At 53.1% G+C, this 20,445-nt stretch overlaps 1 protein-coding gene across 3 annotated transcripts in view; it reads right to left on the reverse strand.

Annotated features, from left to right (window-relative positions):
- Positions 1–20,445, reverse strand: part of TAFA3 (TAFA chemokine like family member 3) — a 78,664-nt gene that overhangs the window by 37,452 nt on the left and 20,767 nt on the right. Inside the window, exons 2-4 of one of the 3 annotated variants that reach the window (XM_042852656.2) lie at positions 17,016–17,371; positions 6,962–7,050; positions 5,938–6,053 (exon numbers count right to left, since the gene is read on the reverse strand). In XM_042852656.2, coding sequence (XP_042708590.1) covers positions 5,938–6,053; positions 6,962–6,996 — 151 coding nt within the window. In that variant the 5' untranslated portion in view covers positions 6,997–7,050; positions 17,016–17,371. Of the gene's footprint in view, positions 1–5,937; positions 6,054–6,961; positions 7,051–14,705; positions 14,727–17,015; positions 17,372–20,445 lie in introns of those variants that run through there. The other 2 variants (XM_065591441.1, XM_005303541.4) reach the window with 2 other exon arrangements.

Raw genomic sequence — 20,445 nt, forward strand, 5'->3', positions numbered from 1 at the left:
TGAGTTTGTACAGAGAGAAATCTGCCCAGAAATACTGAGTGCCTCCTACACATAGTGCTATTAAGGCTGAGAGTCTCAAAGCCACGAAATGGGAGACAGTGTGGCCTAGTGGATAAAGCACTGGACTGGGGTCAGGAGACCCGCATTCTAGTCCCCTCCCTCTGCCATTAACCAGCTGGGTAACCTTGGCCAAGTCACTTTCTTCCCAGTGCCTCAGTTTCCCTATGTGTAAAATGATACCTTTCTTTGTAAAGCGCTTTGAGAGCCACTGATGAAAACTGTGACATAAGAGCTAGGTGTTAGTATTACTATTGTTAATGATTAGGACAGACAATTCCCATTCATTTTAAATGGGAATTTGGCATCAAAATCCCATATACAGATTTGCAAATTTCCTCTTCAATGTCCAGTGGGGAATGATCCTGCACTGGCAGGGAGATGGATAAGATGACCTACTAGATCCTTCTCTTTGCCATATGCCAGGGCCTGACTCTCCCTTGTCCTGCCCCTTGGGTTGTCATTTGCACCTATGCAACTGGGTGTGAAAAGCTACTAAATCAGAATGCAAGCACTTCACACCTGTTGTGCACCTGGTGCCAATGACTGGGCAAGGTGCAGGGCACTGGAGAATCTGGCTTTGTAGTTCATCCACACATAGCTGTGCAAACACACACACAGCAGGGATTGCAACAGTGCCTGGCATAGAAGGACTTGGCAGAGATGCGCAAGTTTCATCAGCAAAGAGAATTGTTTCTATTCCTCTTCTCCTAGATCACTAGCATCATCAGGCAGGGCTCTGCATGCCAGCCTTTTCAAATGACATTCGGTCCTTTTGCTTCTGTCCTGTCTGAAGTAATTTTCCTGCTGAAAACTGCCATGTTTCTTGTTAAACTGAAGCTCCTAAATTATGGGGGGCTGTTTGCTGTTTAATGGGAGTGTAACGGGGCAACTAATGAAATAGGCAGCCTGGAGTCCAGGGTTCCTATCCAGGCGAATGCCTTACCACTTCCATCCAGCAACAGCTACCCAACATCAGGCTTCTTAAACAAGTAATAAGCCAGGGTACCAGGATAAAGAGAGAGTCAGAGCTGAAGGCCAGACGAGATCATTACGATTGTCTAGTCTGATCCCCTGCGTAGCACAGGTTAGAGAGCCTCGCCCAGTGATTCCTGCATCACATCTATTACTTGGCTGAGCGAGCGCAGATCTTTCAGAGACACATCCAATCTCGGTTTAAAGCATTCAAGTGCTGGAGCACGAACCATTTCCCTAGGCAAGAGGCAACGGATCAGCAACATAACAACAGAAAATATCAAGCTGCTGCTGTCAGTCCACATGATGAGACACCCGCTAGTAATTCTTTCAGCAAGTTAACCACAAAGCTGGGGACTACCCACACACAAAGGTCTCTGGTGACTAACCACATTTGCCCACACAGGCGTTCAGCAATGGACTTATATCCACGTGAGGATGGCGCTCTGATGATCAGCGCTAACAAATTCAATCTGGCAATGCCGATAATAACGTCTTACTAAAAGCATTATATGGACCAACAAACCCAGCTTGCCAATTAGAGGCCACCAACCTGTGCAGGGGATTAATTTCCCGGTGAGCCATTCTTCACCAAAGTGCTTCCCTATTCCATTTAGAAATGTCTTAATCTTAGCACTTGATTTATGTGGCTATTTAAATCCAACCTCGTAATCAAGGAAGCGGTGCTAGATCCCGACGTGTTAGCATTCTCTGTGTGCTAGGTGGATGTTAGTGATTAGATCTTCTTTCCAAAGCCAGACGTTTAAAATTCATTGTTTTCTTGAATTTGCACAGGCTAAAATGAAAATCTGAAGCGGGGGTGGGAGGAGAGAATCTGTAAATCCAAGAGGCTGGAGTGAGGACTATGGTATTAATTTAGGGTGACCAGATGTCCCGATTTTATAGGGACAGTCCCGATTTTTGGGTCTTTTTCTTATATAGGTTTCTATTACCCTCCCCCCCACGTCCCGATTTTTCACATTTGCTGTCTGGTCACCCTATATTAATTCCAACCCTGGGAACTTGGCATCACAAACCACCACTGCTGTGGTTCAGGATACCTCCACAACCCAGCAGATCATGGGAATCCATCCACGATCCTACATTTAGTGATGATGTAGAGAGAGAGAGAATGTGTGTGTGTACATTACTGGGGGTTTTAGTCCAGTCTTCCCCTTGCTAAGAAGTAGTGTGGCCTAGTGAATAGGGCCTGGGAGTTCTATTCCACGCTCTGCCACTGATCTACTACGACACCCTGGGCAAGGCACTTAGCCTGCAAGCTCTGTGTCCCCAGGACTGTCTCTCAGTCTGTGTCTGTACAACATCCAGCACAAGGAGGCCCTGATCTTAGCTGAAGTCTCTAGGAGACGCTGAGTTTCCTGTTTGCTCACCATGTTGCCAGCTATCGCGAGTCGCACAGTAATTGGTGCTTTTCGCAAAGCCTTGGCTCCTAGAGTCATGTTATTACACAAGAATCTCAGATTTCATTTTAAAAAAACTGAGTTTCTAGCCCTCCTGGTTGCAGAGAAAAGCTGGAGAATGTGACCCCTAAAGTTTCAAAAACCAGAAGGCTGTTTGGGGAGGCACAGCCTTCCCTACCCGGCCCTCCATACAGTTGAGCAACCCCGATGTGGCCCTCGGGCCAAAAAGTTTGCCCACCCCTGATCTAACTGAATAAACACATCTGCAAACACTGCATTTATCGTCCAGCAAGCTTCAGCCAAAGTATGTCTGAAAGGACTATTTCCCCAGCCAGGGCTGCATTTTCAGTTTCAGACTTCACAACCAGCAATCAAAGATCACATCTGGGACATCGCTCAAGTAGACCACAGATATCCTGGGAAGCCCTGAGCTCTTGCCAAAGATAATTCCAGAGATGATTATGGAGTTTATCATCATATGCACCTGTTACAGGTTACAAAGTGAGTAAAGCAGGTAAGTGCTGACTCGCTGGTTGAGATAGTCACATTGGGAGATATGTGTTGGTTTTAAGGATGGGGATTATGGGATTAGAACGGTTTTAACGGTCGGGGAAAATGTCAGAAATGGGAAAAGGGTTAGGTGTAGGGTCATGCAAGAGCATATTCAGTTTAATCCTTAAATACTGTCTCTCCCAAACACAGACCCTATTGCAGTGTCTGGTCTCCAGCGGCAGAACCATCTCCAGCCAGGGTTAATGGTTCTGTCTGGATTTCAGTTATAAGCCCCTCTTCTGGGTCTCTTTAGTTTGTGACCATCGCTCCTTTCGCGGCCCACACTGAGGCTGCTGTGCATGTGCACGGAATATAATGCAGCTCAAAACTGGTGCAAAGTTTTATGCCGGCAGACGGGGGCAGGGGAAGGCTGGGCTGACTGGCTCAGAGCAGCATGGGCAGGAGAAAAAGAATCTTCTCATTTTCTGGAACCCGGCTGGGCTGCCAGTTAAAAAGCCTGCCGTCCATGGCAAAATGGAGAAGAACGGGGGGAACAAACATGAAGACAAGGGAGACCAAGTGGGACCCATTAGCTGAATCTTAAAATTTCCAGGACGCATTTGATTGCTCAGAGTCAAGTCAGACTCCTCCCACCGCCAAACCAGTTGATCCAACCCACCCCAGGGGCTTGCTTTCAACGGAGACATGGAAAATAAACTGCAGGGCAGAATGAACAAACTGCATTTACAGACCAGCATCTCCAAGTTCCCCGGACAGGCTCAGCTGGGATTGGAGCAGTGGCTGCCTGCGTTCCCTCCCCAGACAGTTGCTTATTCATTTCCTTGATCCCACTCTCTCTTTGTCATTCCTACACTGTAAGAGAGACACCGTGCAAGGAAGCAACAGGGTTCAGACCCCTGTAGCAGGCTGAAGAGGTGCTGTCCAGACTGTGCACCACCGTGGCTGTAGATCTGCAGTGAGCAGCCACTCAGCTCTAGCTGTGGCACTCAGGGATCGTGCCAATGAAGCAAACTCATCCCGGACTCCCGTGAAGTTGTAACAGTCTGTGTCCCCCTCTGCCCAGTGCTCCCAACCACTTGCTTCAGAGATGGTGTAGAAAGTGAGACACCTCTGTGTCTGCTGGATTCTGATGTGTGTGCGCATATATGTAATTATATAGACGTATACGTCTGCACACCCACCAAAAAATCTGTGCGAACGTAAACTTCTGGCTGCGGCAGTGTATTTCTGCCCAGCGACGCAAACACTAGAGAGCAAGGAAGCCATGAGGGCAGCATTTGCACCTAACCCAGTACCAGTCTCCAAGCATTAGTCCTTTGCCATCCTGCTACAGAGCCCCAATACTTTACCGACTCTCCCATGCAGTCGCTTTGGCCCAGACCCTGAAAAAATCTGATCAGTTATATACAATACATACTCTTAAAATTCAGATACACACAGAGATGATATTGAAGTTCACAAATAGCGGATGGTTCGTAGGTATACTCAGGATATGCTGTATAAGGAAATCACAACGTCAGAGCTAGGTGTACTGCCATGTGATCTGGGTGCTACATCAGTTCACATTCCGTTCATATTTTAAGATTACCTTCACAACCGGAGGGATAACATTTTATTTTTTTAATGAAAGCTTAAAGTCTAGAGTGTCTATCTGATGACAAATGTACTTCGTGACAACCACTATGACCTAGATAGAAATGGGTATGACTAACAATATTCATCAATCAAAAATTAGTACATTAATAGACTTGAAACATAGATGCCTTAGATTTTGCTCTAGTCAAGAAGTGAACCAGTTTTCAAATCCAAAAATTCCGAGCCAAAAAAATGGTTAGACTCACCAAACAATCATTCTGAAAGGGCCCGTTTTAAAATAATTACAACTCATAGCCCAGTTAACAGATTTACTGGCAAATTGTTCACAAAAATCACCCTATTCCCTGAGGCGAAGTGCCGTAAGTTTTCCGAGGCTACACAACACTCCACACAAAGAGCTGCAGTCACTGCTTTATGTGAAAACCTCAACACAGCCCAACTAGGGTGTCTCTTCTATTGGAGAGAACACACAGATCCCCACTGGCCCATTTTTATTGGCTTCTGCAGGGGGCTACGAGGAAACCCAATGTTACTGCAGTGAATCCGTGAGGCTCTTGATTCATTGGGCCCAACCCTTGTGTTGGGCAGGTCATTACTCCCTCTAGCATGGCTTCAGCCAGTCCCTTCCTGAGCCCCAGTGACAGGACTCTGCCCTCAGCCCCTGATTATCTATTACAGTGTGGCTTAGCGCTCTCCCTGCTAATGAGGTGCTGCAGTGCCAGCTCTAGCTTTTTTGCTGCCCCAAGCAGCAAAAAAAAGCGACGCCCCCCCGCCAAGTGCCGCGCCCCCCCCCCCCCCCCAAGTCGAGTGCCGCGCCGCGCCGCCCCCCTGCCGAGCGCCGCCGGAACCCCCCCCCAGAGCTGCCCCCCCCCCCCCCCCCCCCGCCGAGCGCCGCGCGCCGGAGCCCGCCCCCGCCCCCTGCCAAGCACCACCGGAACCCCCCTCCAGCACCGCACCCGCGCCGCACCCCCACCAAGCACCGCAACCCCCAGAGCGCCGAGCCCCGCGCTGCCCCCCCCCTCGCTGAGCCCCGCGCAACCGGAGCCCGCCCCCCAGCAGCGCGCCGCCGGAGCGCTCCCCCCCGCAGAATGCCGCCAGAGCGCTCCCCCCGCCGCCCCTTACCAGGTGCCGCCCCAAGCATGTGCTTGGGTGCCTGGTGCCTGGAGCCGGCCCTGTGCAGTGCAGCTGACGTGCTCTGGTGGCAAGCTGGTTAATAAAGCAATGGCAACTTCATAGCCAAGAATGAAGCCAGTAAGACTGTAAATCACCCCCTGGAACTCCCCCCCTCACCCCCATTCAAGACACTCGGATGCCGTGGACCTGGGTTAGCATGCAGGGGTGTGATGAATGAAATAGGATATACAGCTCGCCCTACCTGAATGGCTTCTGTGTTGTGATGAGGCCAGTGTCAATCTTCCCCATAGCGTGATAAGGCAGAGAGTGAGCACCAATACCCATTTGCTCAAACTTCGTATGTCTCTTTCACTCATTCTACCGAAAACAAACAGAAAGAGAGAGATGCAGAAAGAGAGAACTCCAGCAACGTGCAGCAGGCCAGGGGACAGGTCTGCGGAGAGAGGCGGGTTAGAGGCAGCAGCATGCTGACACGCTGACATCTCTGCGGGGTGGCACTCAGTGCCCCAGAACACAGTGGAGACGCATAGGATTGAAGATAGAACTGCTGCAAAAGACTAAGCCCTGCCCACGCTTTGTTCACGGGGTGCACACACACAATTGCGCACAGAGCTTGGAAGGTATAATTATTCCCCTTTCACTAAACTTGGGTGCCTTCCACCAGCAACGCAGCCTCTGCACTTCCACTCTGGGAGCTGCCCTTGCTAGGGACAGAGACGGGAGTCCTGGAATTGCTCACTTGGGAGAGATGCCTGAATCTGACCAAATGCTTCTTTTTCACTCCTGCGCAGTGAGACAAGGGGCTCATTCTCCTGTTCAAGGGGGGGATGCCCCTTCTCTGGCTTTCCCAGCTTCCGCGTTACCTTGGACTCTCTTCCCCCTTTAAAGACAGCAGCAGTGTGGAGGCGGCGAGAGGGAACCTACCTTCTTTGCTGGTGTTTAAGAGGACAGATTCTGCTTCTCGCTCTACCGGCCTAACCCCCACTGACTCCAATGGAGTTACTCTGGTTTTACACCAGGGCAACTGGCACCACGGGTTTGGCCTAATGCATTTTCATGCTTAGAAAACAGAGGGTAAAAAGGCACCTTGTCATTTCAAGTGAACACCCCCGCAGGGAACACGCCCACCCACCCACACACCAGCGTGCGCCGTTCAGAACTCACCCTTCTCACAGAGATCTGTTCAGATTTCTGAAAGCAATATTGTCTGTTCAAGCAAGAAGAGGCCGTGCCACTTACACCGTAGCACTGGCAGAGATATTTACCTCTTACTGGGGTTTCGCAGCCACTGCTTGTGCATCCACCAGTCTCCGATAGATCTGCTCCTTACAGAGAAGGGCAAACATCAGGGCATCTGAAAGCAGAGAGAGAAACGGCCACTTGAATAATGATACCATCTAAGAGAACTCCACCTGAGCAAATCAGAAAGAATCACAGCTCCTTGGGAGCAAGCTGACTTGGAATGACCCACAGCTGCAATTATCCAGGCATCGCAACCAGGAGGGCCCAGCATTCACACCCACACACAGCCTCACACACCCACGTCCTCTCTCACACCTTCACACCCACACATGCCTGCATCCTCTCTCACACCCACACCTCTCTGGTTCGGACCAGAAATCCCACCCTGCACCTGAGAAACCTTTCCCGATGAAAGTTTCATTGAAGCGGATATGTTTATGCAAAAAGTCTCAACACATTGGCACTTTTCCAACAAAGCAAGTGTCATTAAGAAATTCCTGACCAGCTGTACTAATGACATAATACGCTGAACAGATTTCAGCCGAAGACCAAACCAGCCACCCAATCGAGAAAACAATCCTTTATTCAAGGGGACCCTTAAAAATCCCTTCAATGATCCAGTGGTCCTAATTCTGAGCTCATTTGTCCCAGTTTTAAACTCCACTGATTTCAGTGGAGCTAGTCTTGATTTCACTGGTGTCAGTGTTATCAGAACCAGACCCAATATACACCCACGCTATGCATGTAGAGCAGACACACTGATTCAGAGTATAAGTAAAGCGAGAGAGCAAACTAACAGTGATATTTTCACAGCATTGGCCTTCTTCAGACAGGGGCTGACCCCGATATTATCACTATGGTAGCACTACGGAGCAGGGCCCTGCTGTATGGGGCACAGTACATACACCTATTAGTAGACAGCTGCTGCTTTGAAGAGTTTGCATTCTAGGTAGAAAAGAGAGACAAAGGCTTGCAGAAGGAGCCGGCATTCTCCCTGTTTTACAGATGGGGAAACTGAGGCACGGTGCAATGACGTGACTTGCCCAAGGTTACATAAGCAGAGTGTGGACAAGCTGGGAACTGACCTCAGACCCGCTGAGTCCTAGTGCAGCATCTCAGCCACAGGACCGACCTTCCTTAGGAACAGCTGCAGCATTCCGCCACAAATAATAAATGATCCAGACAGACAGACCGACACTGGTTCCCCCAATGGTAAGGCACTGCCCTTACTAACCACCTGCTTATTGCTCTGATTACACAGTGAAACGAGGAACATGGGGAAAACGCACTGGGCTGGCAGAGACAAAGCTTTTATGGGCAGGTCTCCTGGGAACCTCAGCAGTGGCCTGGCAACACGAGGCACCCCCCAGAGTGCAGACACTGCCCCGGCACATTGCTACACAAGTTGCGGTTCGGATTTGTGCACAACCCGCCCCGTTCTGTCTGGCAGCTCCCAGGCAGAATCAAGCAGCAGCTAAAACCCTGAATTTACACACGGCTGTCAAGTTCCATTGCTGGGAGGTGAATCGTCACAACGAAGAGTATTTAAAATAATGCACTAATTCAGAGCCCTGTGAATGCGTACGCCAGCACGGGGGCTGAACCACAGCACCCCCCTGCTATCAATGCCCAGAACGATACACTTAGCAGGCAGAGGAGAGGAATCAGTCCTGGAGCTGGGCAAAGGACGAAGCACCTGCTCCACTCTGAAGTCAGATAATATCTGCACACCCGGCTCCCTGCCTCGGAGAGACCAGCTCTACAGGGAAGAGGGGAGCTCAGCCTTGCCCCTGGCACCTCTGCTGAGGCCTCCAATGGCGGTGATTAGCGCTGTTGGGGAGGAGAGGGGGTGGCTGTGTGATGCTGACACCTGTCCCTAGGTGCTACTGTAACCATTTCTACTATGGTAGACGCGCCAATGGAGATCAGGGCCCGGTTGAGCCAGGCTCTGTGCAGAAATCTAGGGAGAAGCAGCCCTTGCCCCACAGGTCGACAAGACAGACAAGGAACTGAGACACAGGGGTCAAGGGACTGGCCCAGGGTCACACGTGGAGCCTGTGAGCGGCAGGAACTGAGCGCACGGCTCCTGTGTGCCGCTCCAGAGGGCCTCTCCCCCCATGTAACCTGGTGCTGATTTTTAAAACAATTTCAAGGTTGTGGAATCTGGATTTGGGGGGAATCTTTTTAATGTTTGTGCAGGAAACAAAAAAAAATCACATCATGCTTCCAGGGACTGATCCGGCCCTCAGCACTGTGGTACCTGAGCACCCTCACGGGACTAGCTGAGATCCGGCAATAACAACCGCTAAGGCGCTGGACTGAGCACTTCTGAAAGTCGTACCCCAGGTCACTTACAGCAGCTCTCATACACAGACGGGACCAGAACCCGAGTCTCCTGCTCCTAGCCCAGGGCCCTAGTTAGGGGGTTGCACTGTCTCCCAGTCCCTAGCCCCACAGCAACAGTGCTACAACCCCACCCCAATGTGCAGCACATGAAGGGGAGGTGTGCAAACATCGATGCACCCACTTCATGGAGCTGGTGCACCTTCAGCACGCCGCAGGCTGTGCCCACAGAGCAGGGCAGGATGCGCTGGCAGGCGCAGAGCATTCATGTCGCCTCCGTTCCTTGAGTGAAATTAAAAAAATAAATCAACATTTTACTTTCTGCAGCTTTAAATAGATCCCTCTTAATATGTATGGCCGTGAGGTGGGGATGGCTCAGGGACTCTGGCACCGGAGCGAGGAGAAAGCAGTAATCAAGGTAACAGCCTGGATAGCAGAAAGCCCATTCTGCATCTGAAAGGTAAAATGACAACTTCATGGTCCTGTTTATTGCCTGCTGGGACCTGACAGGGTCCAGGGTAAATAACCACGTCCCCTGTAAAACTTCAGTGCCAAGCCAGGATTTATTACAGACAAGCTGGAGTCAGTAAATATTATCTGTGCTGATGCAGACGCTCACGAGCAGCTCCGGCTGACCTGACGCACAGCCAGGCAGCAACCGGCCCCGTTAGAACAGGCCGACGTGTCCCAGGCCAGGCAGCAACCGGCCCCGTCAGAACAGGCCGACGTGTCCCAGGCCAGGCAGCAACCGCCCTGTCAGAACAGGCCGACGTGTCCCAGGCCAGGCAGCAACCGGCCCTGTCAGAACAGGCCGACGTGTCCCAGGCCAGGCAGCAACCGGCCCCGTCAGAACAGGCCGACGTGTCCCAGGGCCAGCAGGGAGCTGTACACCCCGCAGGAGAGGCAGCCCCTGCCCCAAGCATCTTACATCTAAATAGACAAGACAGGCACAGATGGGAAGAGACTTGCCCAAAGTCATCCGCAGAGCTGGGAAGAAAACTCAGGTCTCCTAAACTCCAGTCCCGTGTCCTAAATGCGAACCAGCCATTACCTCTCTCCTGACAGCTAGGTAGGAGCCAGCTGTGTATAAGGAGAACAGGGCCAGCTGTAGGGGCACCCAGATGCAGGGCCACAAGGTGGGAGGCTTTTAAAGCCAGACTGAGCAATGCATTGGAAAGCAGCAATACTCTGAAAGGAACATGCTTTTACCAGGAGATGAATTAAATGGCCCTAAAAGATCTTTCCCACTCTAGTTTCTATGATTGACAATCACGAAGCTGTGCCCAGTCTCTCCCTATCCAGACAGGACCCTGCCTCTTCTACACCCAGCTCTCCGCTGCTTGCCCTGTGCTCCAGCCACGTTTGCTCTGGCAGGACCCCGTGACGGGACAGCGGGGCTTTGTTAAAATTCCACCACCCCATCGCAGGGAAGCTGGAATAATCCCTGCCTATGACAGAGTCACTCTCGCTCCATCAACCCCAGACAGAGATGGCTAATCCCTGTGTCCCAGTACAATACCCCTGAAGGAGAAATCATAGACCTTCGGAATAGCCTGGATTGCAGTCAGGTACCTGCAGAAAATGTACAGGGCGGGGGAGCACGGAGATGGGGGAGGGGAAGAGACCATCCTAGGAATCCACCGATAGGTCCCCTTTTCCCCAGCCCCGATGTTAAATTGCACACACAGCCAGTTCACACAGCCAGGTATTTTTCAGGAGCAAAGTCTCAGTATTTCCAGCAGAGACACGTTAAGTTTGGTTGCCCGCTGGCAGGATTTCCCCACCGCCTGCCCTCCTGTCTGCAAACACGTGCGCCCCTGGTTCGCGGGGGCATCGCAGCCAAAGGAGGGGTGGGGGGCGGGGGAGTTCTTGTGGAACCCCTGCGCTCTGCACTGAAAATACAGCACTTTGGCCTCTGCCAGGAGCAGGAGAGTGCTGGGGAGCGGAGGCTCTCTCCAGGAAAGAACATCCATCTCCTCACATTAACAGTGTTGTCCGCAGGCCGTAAGAAGTGAGCAAACACCACTGACCCATGGCACGCCATCCTAATCAGCTTGAAATTAATATTGGTTGCTAAGGAATGTCTATTCCTTCCCCACTTCACAGAGAGGCATGGTCACAAGAGGCTGTGATCCCACACAGACGCATGAAGCAGGACTGCAAATCACAACGAAGAGCCAGCGGACAGACAAGGAAATCTGCTGCCTCGGTCGCTCCTGGCTGCTGAGGACCCGGGGAAATGACACAGACTCGAGAGGAAGGAATTTACGGGCCATGCTTGGCGGACCAGCCCCTGACCGTACTCTGGGCTGCTGGCTGCCTGCCCATGTGGAATCCTGCCTGGCGGTGCCTTGTCAAGCACCTTCCTGTATTGTCTCTTTGCTGCCATTTAATTAACTCACACATCTGTACTGGCTCTTGGCACTGCACTTCTGTGATTGCAAAGGGGAGCAGCGCTGTCTAGGGACTGGAGCAGGGGCTAGGAGTCAGGATTCCTGGGCACTATCCCTGGCGCCACCACTGAGTTGGACAAGTCACCTACGTACTCCGTGCCTCAGTTTCCCCCGCTGTAAGACGAGGTGGGGGTTTGAGAGGCTCAGCTGGTTAGTGCCTATAGAGAGTTTTCCCTAATGGAGCAGCAAATGCTGGCGTGATGTCCCATGAACATGCAGCAGCGTGGCACCATCCCCGGACAGCACGGCGGGTCTGCCTGGCAGTGTCAGTGCCCCAGTGAATGCTAACCCCTCCAGGAGTGCAGTGCCAGGAAGGGAGCGTGCTGCCCTGGCGCCATCGCCCCATTGCTTTGGGAAGTCGATCTAAAGAGTAACCCTTCTTCCTCCCCTCTTCCCCAGGATATTTCTTCCCCTCCATCAATGTCCCCCTCCCCAACCTCCACCCGGAAATCATGCACTGACACCATAGGAGCTCAGACAGCTGTCACACACTGGCACTGCCAAGCAAGGGCTGTGCTCCCAGGGTCCAAACAGCAGCATTTACTGTGCCCATGGGCAGACTGGAGGGTACAGAATGGCAGATGGCCCCTCCAGCGCCACGTGGGGAATGTGCCAGGGATGGATCCAAGCAGTGGGCAGCTGTCCTTGTTCAGGCAGCTCAGCGCCTGGCCTGGCTGCTCCATTCTCCCCCGTTTTATTCCCCCAGGCTCGGGCTGCAGATGCGATTCCTAGCAGCAGCTGGTTCTCTGATGCCACATGCCTGTCCCACCAGGCCGGCTGGCACTGGCTGGGTTTTTCATAAGCCAGGACACAGCTGTGTTGCAGTTGAGCATGCATCCCACGATGCGCATCCCCGGACAGCAACGAGGGAAGGTGTTGGCTCATACCATGCAGCAGGGGCAGCATCTTGGAGCCAGTGCTCAATCCACTGTCACTGTCAACACCTGCCTCCCTCCTTTTCACTGGAGTGCCCTTGAGAGTGGTGCTGGGAGTCAATATGCCTGAGATCTGTTCCTAGCTCTGCCACTGCATCTCTTAAGTGCTCCGTGCCTCAGTATCCCTGCTGTAAAATGAAGGGGGGGCTGGTGAGGCTCAGATGGTTAGTGTCTACAGAGTGCCTGGCCTGCCAAATGCTCACGTCACCACACACAGCAACAAGGATTGCCAAGCTCACCTCAACCTAACCCGGGCAGCAGGTGCTGATGGTGGGCGCTGAGGTAGAATAACTCTTAGCAGGCCAAGCTCGCTTTATAGCCATCTGAACCAGGGAACCGCACCGAGGGCCAGCTGCCGTGGCTTCAGAGATTAACGAGGCTGGTGATCAACTGTCTCCGCTCTCCCAGCCCCTCTCACTGCCACCCCATGGGCTCTCTCTCCAGGTCTGACCTGGCCCCCCCAATTGTACTATTCGAGCACCTCACACTCTTTAAGGTGTTTATCCTCGCGCTCTCCTGGAGGCAGGGCAGGGCTGCTATCCCCACTGGGCAGAGCGGCTGTCACTGCCCCATGGGGGAGGGGGCTACGGTTGAAGCAGGAACCGAACTCATCACCCTTCAGGCCCCTATGCAACAAACCCGCTCCCCTGCTCCGAGCCCGTCGGCTGGCGGATAGCCCAGCACAGCCAGCCCACACCGCCTGCATGAGCCTGGGCACCCTGGACTAGGCACCGCGGAGGCAGAAATTACCCAATGTCCACTTTGTTGTCCCAGAATAAAATGGGCCGGTGGCTGCGAGGCGTGGCTAGCAGAGTCTAGAACAGCCTCGGAGTGGGACTGTCCCTGCACGCTGTGGCGTCACACACAGGAGAAGGAGAGTAAAACCCAGCCCGTCCTGTGGCACCACAACTGGCTACTAGGCTGCAGTTCTGCCCTCGCCTGGCTCTCCAGGCGCGAACAGAGCTCGCTCCAGAGGCCCTTATTTCCGGCAATCTCCACTCCCTCCCCTTTCCCTCGCTCCCCACTCCTGTGAGCCCCATTCACAGCCCTTGTTCTGGTTGAAGTTCAACAGGACCCTGCAGAGCGCATAGGACGACAGTGTCTGGCCCCTAGCTTGTGAGCCCCATAGGGAAGGGGCCTTGCCTTCCTCGCTGTCTGTATGGCACCATGCCCAGCGATGGCATGTACCGAGACAACAAACGATAATGCATTAATGACACAAGCCAGCAGTGAGGAGATGGAAACTGAGGCAGAGTTCAAGGGATATGCCCAAGGTCACAGAGCAAGCCAGCATTAGCAGTCAGGAGTTCTCACTCCCACTCGCAGGACACAGCTGAGAAAGAGACAATGCCACCTCCCCCACAGCCCACGGCTCTGCGTGCGTTATCCTTATGGCCTGCTTGCGTGGAGAAGTGACCGTCTGCACGTCTCTGGCTGGCTGGCGCTGACAATACAAACATGATCTCATCGGACAGTTCACCGTAGCGCACACCACTGAACTGCTCAGAAGGGCTGGGCATCACGCACTGACAGCAGCTGCCTCCACTCAGCGTCACAGCCAGCTTCTCTCCCCAGCAAAGAGGGGATGATTTATTTATTTATCGCCGGGGAAAGATGGTCCGACTGCAAGACAGAACCCTTCAAACATTTATGGCGCTAACTCAGCAGGGAGGGGGACTGCCCGCACGCGCTCTACTCACCTTATGGAAAATCCTGGGCAACAGCTCAGGTCTGACACAAACATTCCCTGAGCTCCTCTCTCTCTCTCTTTTCTATTTCACAGTGAAAGAAAAAAAATGGTCTCCCATCCCAAACGTGACAAACGCTGCCACTCACAACGTGGGTTTTCAGTCTCTTTGTTGAAAGGATCCTTCCTATTGGGAAAGCAACTTCATGCCCAGGGTGCAGTTAATCTACCCATGCGTAATGGGGCTCCAGCCCTGCGAGCGAAACACCCTTTGGAGAGACGGGAATGGCAGCTCGGTTGCTGCAATGTGCAGATCCCAATGGGTATTTGTAGCAGAGCGCAGACTCACCCCTACGGCACCTCCTGCTGGTCGTCCTCGGGAATTAGCGCTTCAACCCAGGAGCACTCTCTGCAGGTCGGTGATCCGCTTGCTGTTGGCCCCCCGTGTCCCTCCCAGGACCACGGTGCCCTTATCTCAGGGTTCTACCTTCTGCAGTACCCCATAGTCTTACTGGGTTTCCCCCACCCCAGGGGAACCCCCACCCCCTATCCCCACGTCGCCTCAGTCATGGCTACTGCCAGTCTCAGTTTAGCCCCCGCGCCCTGGGGCAGTCTGCAGTCTATCAGCCGCTCATCACAGGCAACAAAGGGTTTGGACTGGCTGCCTTTACCCACCCTCTGCCAGCCCAATACCTAGGAGGCCTAGAACTAGGCCCTGCAGCCTGGGGAGTTGCTGGCCTGGGGCTTCCCAGCTCCTAAGGCCTTTCCCCAGCCCTGTCTTCCTCTAGGTCCCCTGGGTGAGTTCCCAAGCAGCCAGACCTGTCTCCCTCTCCAGTCAGAGAGAGACTGCTCCCTCTGGCTTCCCTGGCCTTCTTATAAGGCCTAGTGGCTTAGTTTGGGGCATGGCCCCAGCTGCAGCCACTTCCCCCAGTCAGCCAGGGTTTTACCTTGCCCAGCCCCAGCCCTCTGCAGGGCTTTTCCAACCCCTCCAGGGCCGGAGCGGGTGCTCACCCCGCTACAGTATTATTAGGGGTATTCCCAGAGCTCTTCGAGGCCCCAGCTGAGACTGTGGACTCCTTGCGCTGGACGCTGCCTGGAACGACCGACAGTCCATTCATGCCCTGTCGAGTTTACAGTCTCATCAGACCAGAGATACAAAGGGAGGGAGGAAAGGAAGGAATATTAGCCCCATTTTACAAGTGAGAAACTGAGCCATCAAAACAAGGGGGCAGGTTTTCACAGGAGCTCAGCACGGCGGGAAAACCTGGCAGTAAGTGTCACAAGGGGAGCTCTTCGTGCAACCTGCCCAGGGTCACACGGGAAATGTGGGGCAGAGCTGGGAACTGATCACAGATCTCCTGAATCCCAGCCCAGTGCCCTAAGTGCAAACTCATCCCTCCTTTTGGGAATCCTGGTGAGGATGAAACTTACAGCCAGGGGGCCAGGCCCAGGACTGGCCCCACATACAGTCATGCTGTGAAAAAACTGCCTCTGCAGGAAGAGGATTCCTCTGTCAAGTGAAAACCCATTGATACCTAGAACCTGCACAGCAGATGCAAGGTGAATGCCGAGCGGGTCCAGAATTCACAGAGAGCATTTCCGGTGGGGTTTGGGTAACGGGCAGAGATGAAGCAGAGCACTGCACCTGGGCGACATTGATTGCAGGACTGCAGCCCCGTCCCTCGGCTACCCTCAGAGCCCATGGCACAGCCTTGCTGCCTACCCAGTCCCATTCCACACTGCTGCCCACCATTCTCTGGGTGAAATACTCCATTGTCTTGGCCAGGTCTCCTGTCACCTTGTGCTCCTGAGAACAGTGCCAGAAGGGGCCCATTAGATTACCTACTCCGAGGCCCTGCATTATAATCTCTCTGCGCCAAGGGACTTCTCCAGGAGGTGCTTTTCCAGCCACAATGTGAAAGTGTCAGTCACCAATCACCTCCCCGTGGATCCAACGCATGAGGAGGCAGCAGAGGGCTGGAGATACCATAGGGAGCAGACACAAGCCCCACCCCGAGCGTTAGCAAGTTCGTACGGACTGTCATGAGCACAGAACCCCCCATGTTGCAGCTGCTGTTCATTCCCGAGACTCCCAGTTACTACATCACGGTCTCCCTCCTCTGCCTTGTGCACCCAAGGAGAGGACACCTGCAGAGCTCCTGAATTCAGCAGGTTTCTAAATGGATTTGGCATTTCTATTGCTAATAGGAATATTCACTGTTATGCTAAATAGGACAAAACCGTAGCTGGAATAGGCCGCGTAATGTTCTCCATTAGAGTTCAACCAACTTCAGAAGCAGCTGGGACCAGCCACTGTTGGAGACTGGCTAACGGGCTAGAGGGGTCTCTGCTTTGTTTCAGGAGAACACTTCATGTGTCTCTACACCTGGTTAGAGTACACCCGCCCCGCCAGTGAAGGTGGAACATGCGAGGGTGAATCTAGCTAGCAGGGGTAAAGGATAGCAGTGTAGACTGGTGGCACAACTTTCAGCAGGGGCTAGTTCCTGGAGTATGTACCCAGGGGCCGAGCAGGCTTGCACTCATGCAGCTAGCCCAGCCAGCCACAGTCACTGCTATTGTTCCCCACGCTAGCCCAATCAAAGCTAGCCTGGGCGTGCCTGACCATGCTCCCATCCCTTCACCTGCAGTTTAGATGTACCTTACTCAGTGTGTTTTGTTCTGCCCAGGTCCCTTTTAGCAGACCAAGGGGAGCACCAGGCAACAGCAGGGCACTGAAAAATGCGACTTTCTCCCAGGGGAGAATTTCAGAGTTAGTATCCGTTCCGAATCAGCGAAAGGTCAAAATAGAGAGAATTTTCACAACACCAAAATGCTGAAAAGTTTCCAATGGGAACCGTAGACACAGAAAACATCAATATTCTCGATGGAAGCTGAACGATTCGATGTGGTGTTTCAAACAGGAATAGTTTTGTTCCGAATCAGCATCCCAGAATGTAAAATGTCTCCTTTAAAATGTCGATTCGAAATGACATTTTTCATCTGGAGTCTGCTGACCTGGAAAATGGAAACATTTTGTCAAAATTGGTATTTTCCCACAGAAAATTTGGATTTTGACAAACCTCATTTTTTCAGATGTGAAATTTTTTCAGGCAAAATATTTCACCCAGCTCTAATGATAACCCTTGGGGACAGTGAGCCCCGCCATTTACAGCCTATGATGATGAAATATAGCCCAGTGGATTGTGCACTGGACTGGGAGTCAGGAGACCTCCGTTTACTTCCAGCTCCACCACTGCCTTGGGGGTTATCTTGGGCAAATCTCTTCCCCGCTCACCTTTAGACTGTGAGTTCTCTGGGCCAGGGGCTGCCTCTTACCAGGTGTACTTACGTCACCTAGCGCAAAGGGGCTCAGTTGCAGCGGGGGCCTTCAGGAACAACCATAATACACCTCTACCCGATATAACGCGACCCGATAGAACACGAATTCGGATATAACGCGGTAAAGCAGCGCTCCGGGGGGGCGGGGCTGTGCGCTCCGGCGGATCAAAGCAAGTTCAATATAACGCGGTTTCACCTATAATGCGGTAAGATTTTTTGGCTCCCGAGGACAGCGTTATATCGGGGTAGAGGTGTACAATTAATAACATAATGAACATCACAAGACAGGCCAGGACTGAACCCCTTCTTGTCCAAAAGCACAGAAACAAGAGTGCCTGTCTGCAGTCTCTGCTCTTCCCAAGAGCCCTGCGCAGTTCCCCTGGTTATTACGCTTCCTGCAACACACCGCGATTCGTATGCAGTGCCCTCTGTTCAATAAATGATTCAGCTGGAGCTCAAAGCTGCTCTCAGTGACGTGAGGCAGGGACTGTAATGTACACCTCGAACCACTCCCCACAATCACCGGCGAGCCAGCCACTGCCTTCTCCCGCGATGATTATTTCATTACAGCGCTGTGCACACAGGCAGAGTAAATATTTATGAGTGAGGCCGAAGCTGCCAGGGGAAAGGGTGAAATGAAAGACGGCTGGACGCCATGCACAGGGAATAATTCATGGGGTGGAAAGTGAACTCGACTGAGCTGGAGAAACAATGGGGTTAAATGATAAATAAGCAGTGGGAATTTCACAGGCATTTGCACCTGGGGAGTCCAGGGGGACTGGGCAGCAGGGGTCAGGGATGCAGCAAGCCACATGGTCTATAAACGCAGGCTGAGCACAAATCAGAGATCTGGAGGCCTAAAGGACAAGTATGACCAACTCTTCTCTTAGCATCTCCTGGTTCCCAAGTAGGAAAGATGAGCCAGCCCAGGACAGCGGGGTGTAACCCGAGACAGCCTGGGACAGCCAGGCATGACACAGGATAGCTTCACTTGGCAGAACTCAGGACATGGGGTTGTTAGCGAGCAGGGTAGTTAACCACAGGAGCCATTTCCCAAGGGATGCAGCAGGTTGGAGTTTTTAAATCAAGACCAGATTTCTCTGTCTAGCTCAGACACGCTTGAGCTCACTCAGAAGCTACTGGACGCCCTGAAGGGATTATTGTGTGGAATTATCTGGCCCAGGTTAGTCAGGAGGTCAGATCAGATAACCATAATGGTCTCTTCTGGCCTTAAGTCTACAAGACTAAGCCGGCCTGGAATGGCCCAGGGTAACATGGGAGAATGACACTACGCGGGACAGGACAGCAGAGAGTGGCAGGGCCTGGCCCAGGGTAACATGGAAGAATGGCATTGTGCGGGACGGGACAGCAGAGAGTGGCAGGGCATGGCCCAGGGTAACATGGGAGAATGACACTATGTGGGACAGGACAGCAGAGAATGGCAGGGCATGGCCCAGGGTCACATGGGAGAATGACACTACGCGGGACAGGACAGCAGAGAGTGGCAGGGCCTGGCCCAGGGTAACATGGAAGAATGGCATTGTGCGGGATGGGACAGCAAAGAGTGGCAAGGCATGGCCCAGGGTAACATGGGAGAATGACACTATGTGGGACAGGACAGCAGAGAGTGACAGGGCATGGCCCAGGGTCACATGGGAGAATGACACTATGTGGGACAGGACAGCAGAGAATGGCAGGGCATGGCCCAGGGTCACATGGGAGAATGACACTACGCGGGACAGGACAGCAGAGAGTGACAGGGCATGGCCCAGGGTCACATGGGAGAATGGCACTGCGCGGGACGGGACAGCACTCAATGGCAGGGCATGGCCCAGGGTCACATGGGAGAATGGCACTACGCAGGACGGGACAGGACAGCACTCAGTGGCAGGGCATGGCCCAGGACTGCGCAGTGCAGCATAGGAAAGCATGGAATGGAATGGCCTGGGACAGCACAGCATCGCTGCTGTGGGACAAATCCCAGGGGGAGGAGGTTAGACCTGTCATAACGACAGACTCAGCTCCTGCCTTCTTTAGCCTTCCTTTGAAGAGCACCCTCCAGGCGCTAGCACTAATGGGATTACCCTGCTGCCTGTGGCTACGCCTGGCAGTCACTCCCCGACCCGGCTAATGAGCGGCTCATGGACCACAGATGAGTATTTAGGAGACAGGCCTTCTGAGCCCTGAGTACTCTGAGCTGGTCGAGCGGGCTGTGGGGCAATGGGGAAGGAGCTGGTTTCTTTCCTTTCCCTCTGCTTGACTCGCACATCGAGCTCTGCCCCTCTCAGCACCCGACTGGAAGGGACAGCGGCGGGTTAACACGCCCAGAGAGCAGCATTCCTCTGCTTTCCCGGGTCCAGCATCCCATCCTCCCACTTCCAGCTCTCAGGGAGCTCTAGGCACAGCACGCTGATCCCCATTCCCACGTGCGCATGGACGGGCACTGAATATTAACTGACTGCACCGGTATGGAGCCTGCAAGGTATCGGCGGGCAGCTACTAGACACGCAGCAGTTAACAACCCCGGGAACAGCAATAGGTGCCATCCGTGAGAGGGTGGGAGACAGCTGCTAACTCGAAATAGAGGAGCCGCTGCGACAGTCTCCCTCAGCCTGCTGCTGGCCACGGGGAACTGGACTTAGGATGTGCCCTTCGGGGTCGGCTATGGAGCACGGGGCATGCAGAGCCATTTCCTCTGTCAAAAGAATGAAATTACAGCCGGGGGGGTGTTGCACAGGTCATGGGAAGCA

The sequence above is a fragment of the Chrysemys picta genome, chromosome 4, assembly GCF_011386835.1.
Source record: "Chrysemys picta bellii isolate R12L10 chromosome 4, ASM1138683v2, whole genome shotgun sequence".
Classification (NCBI taxonomy): domain Eukaryota; kingdom Metazoa; phylum Chordata; order Testudines; family Emydidae; genus Chrysemys; species Chrysemys picta.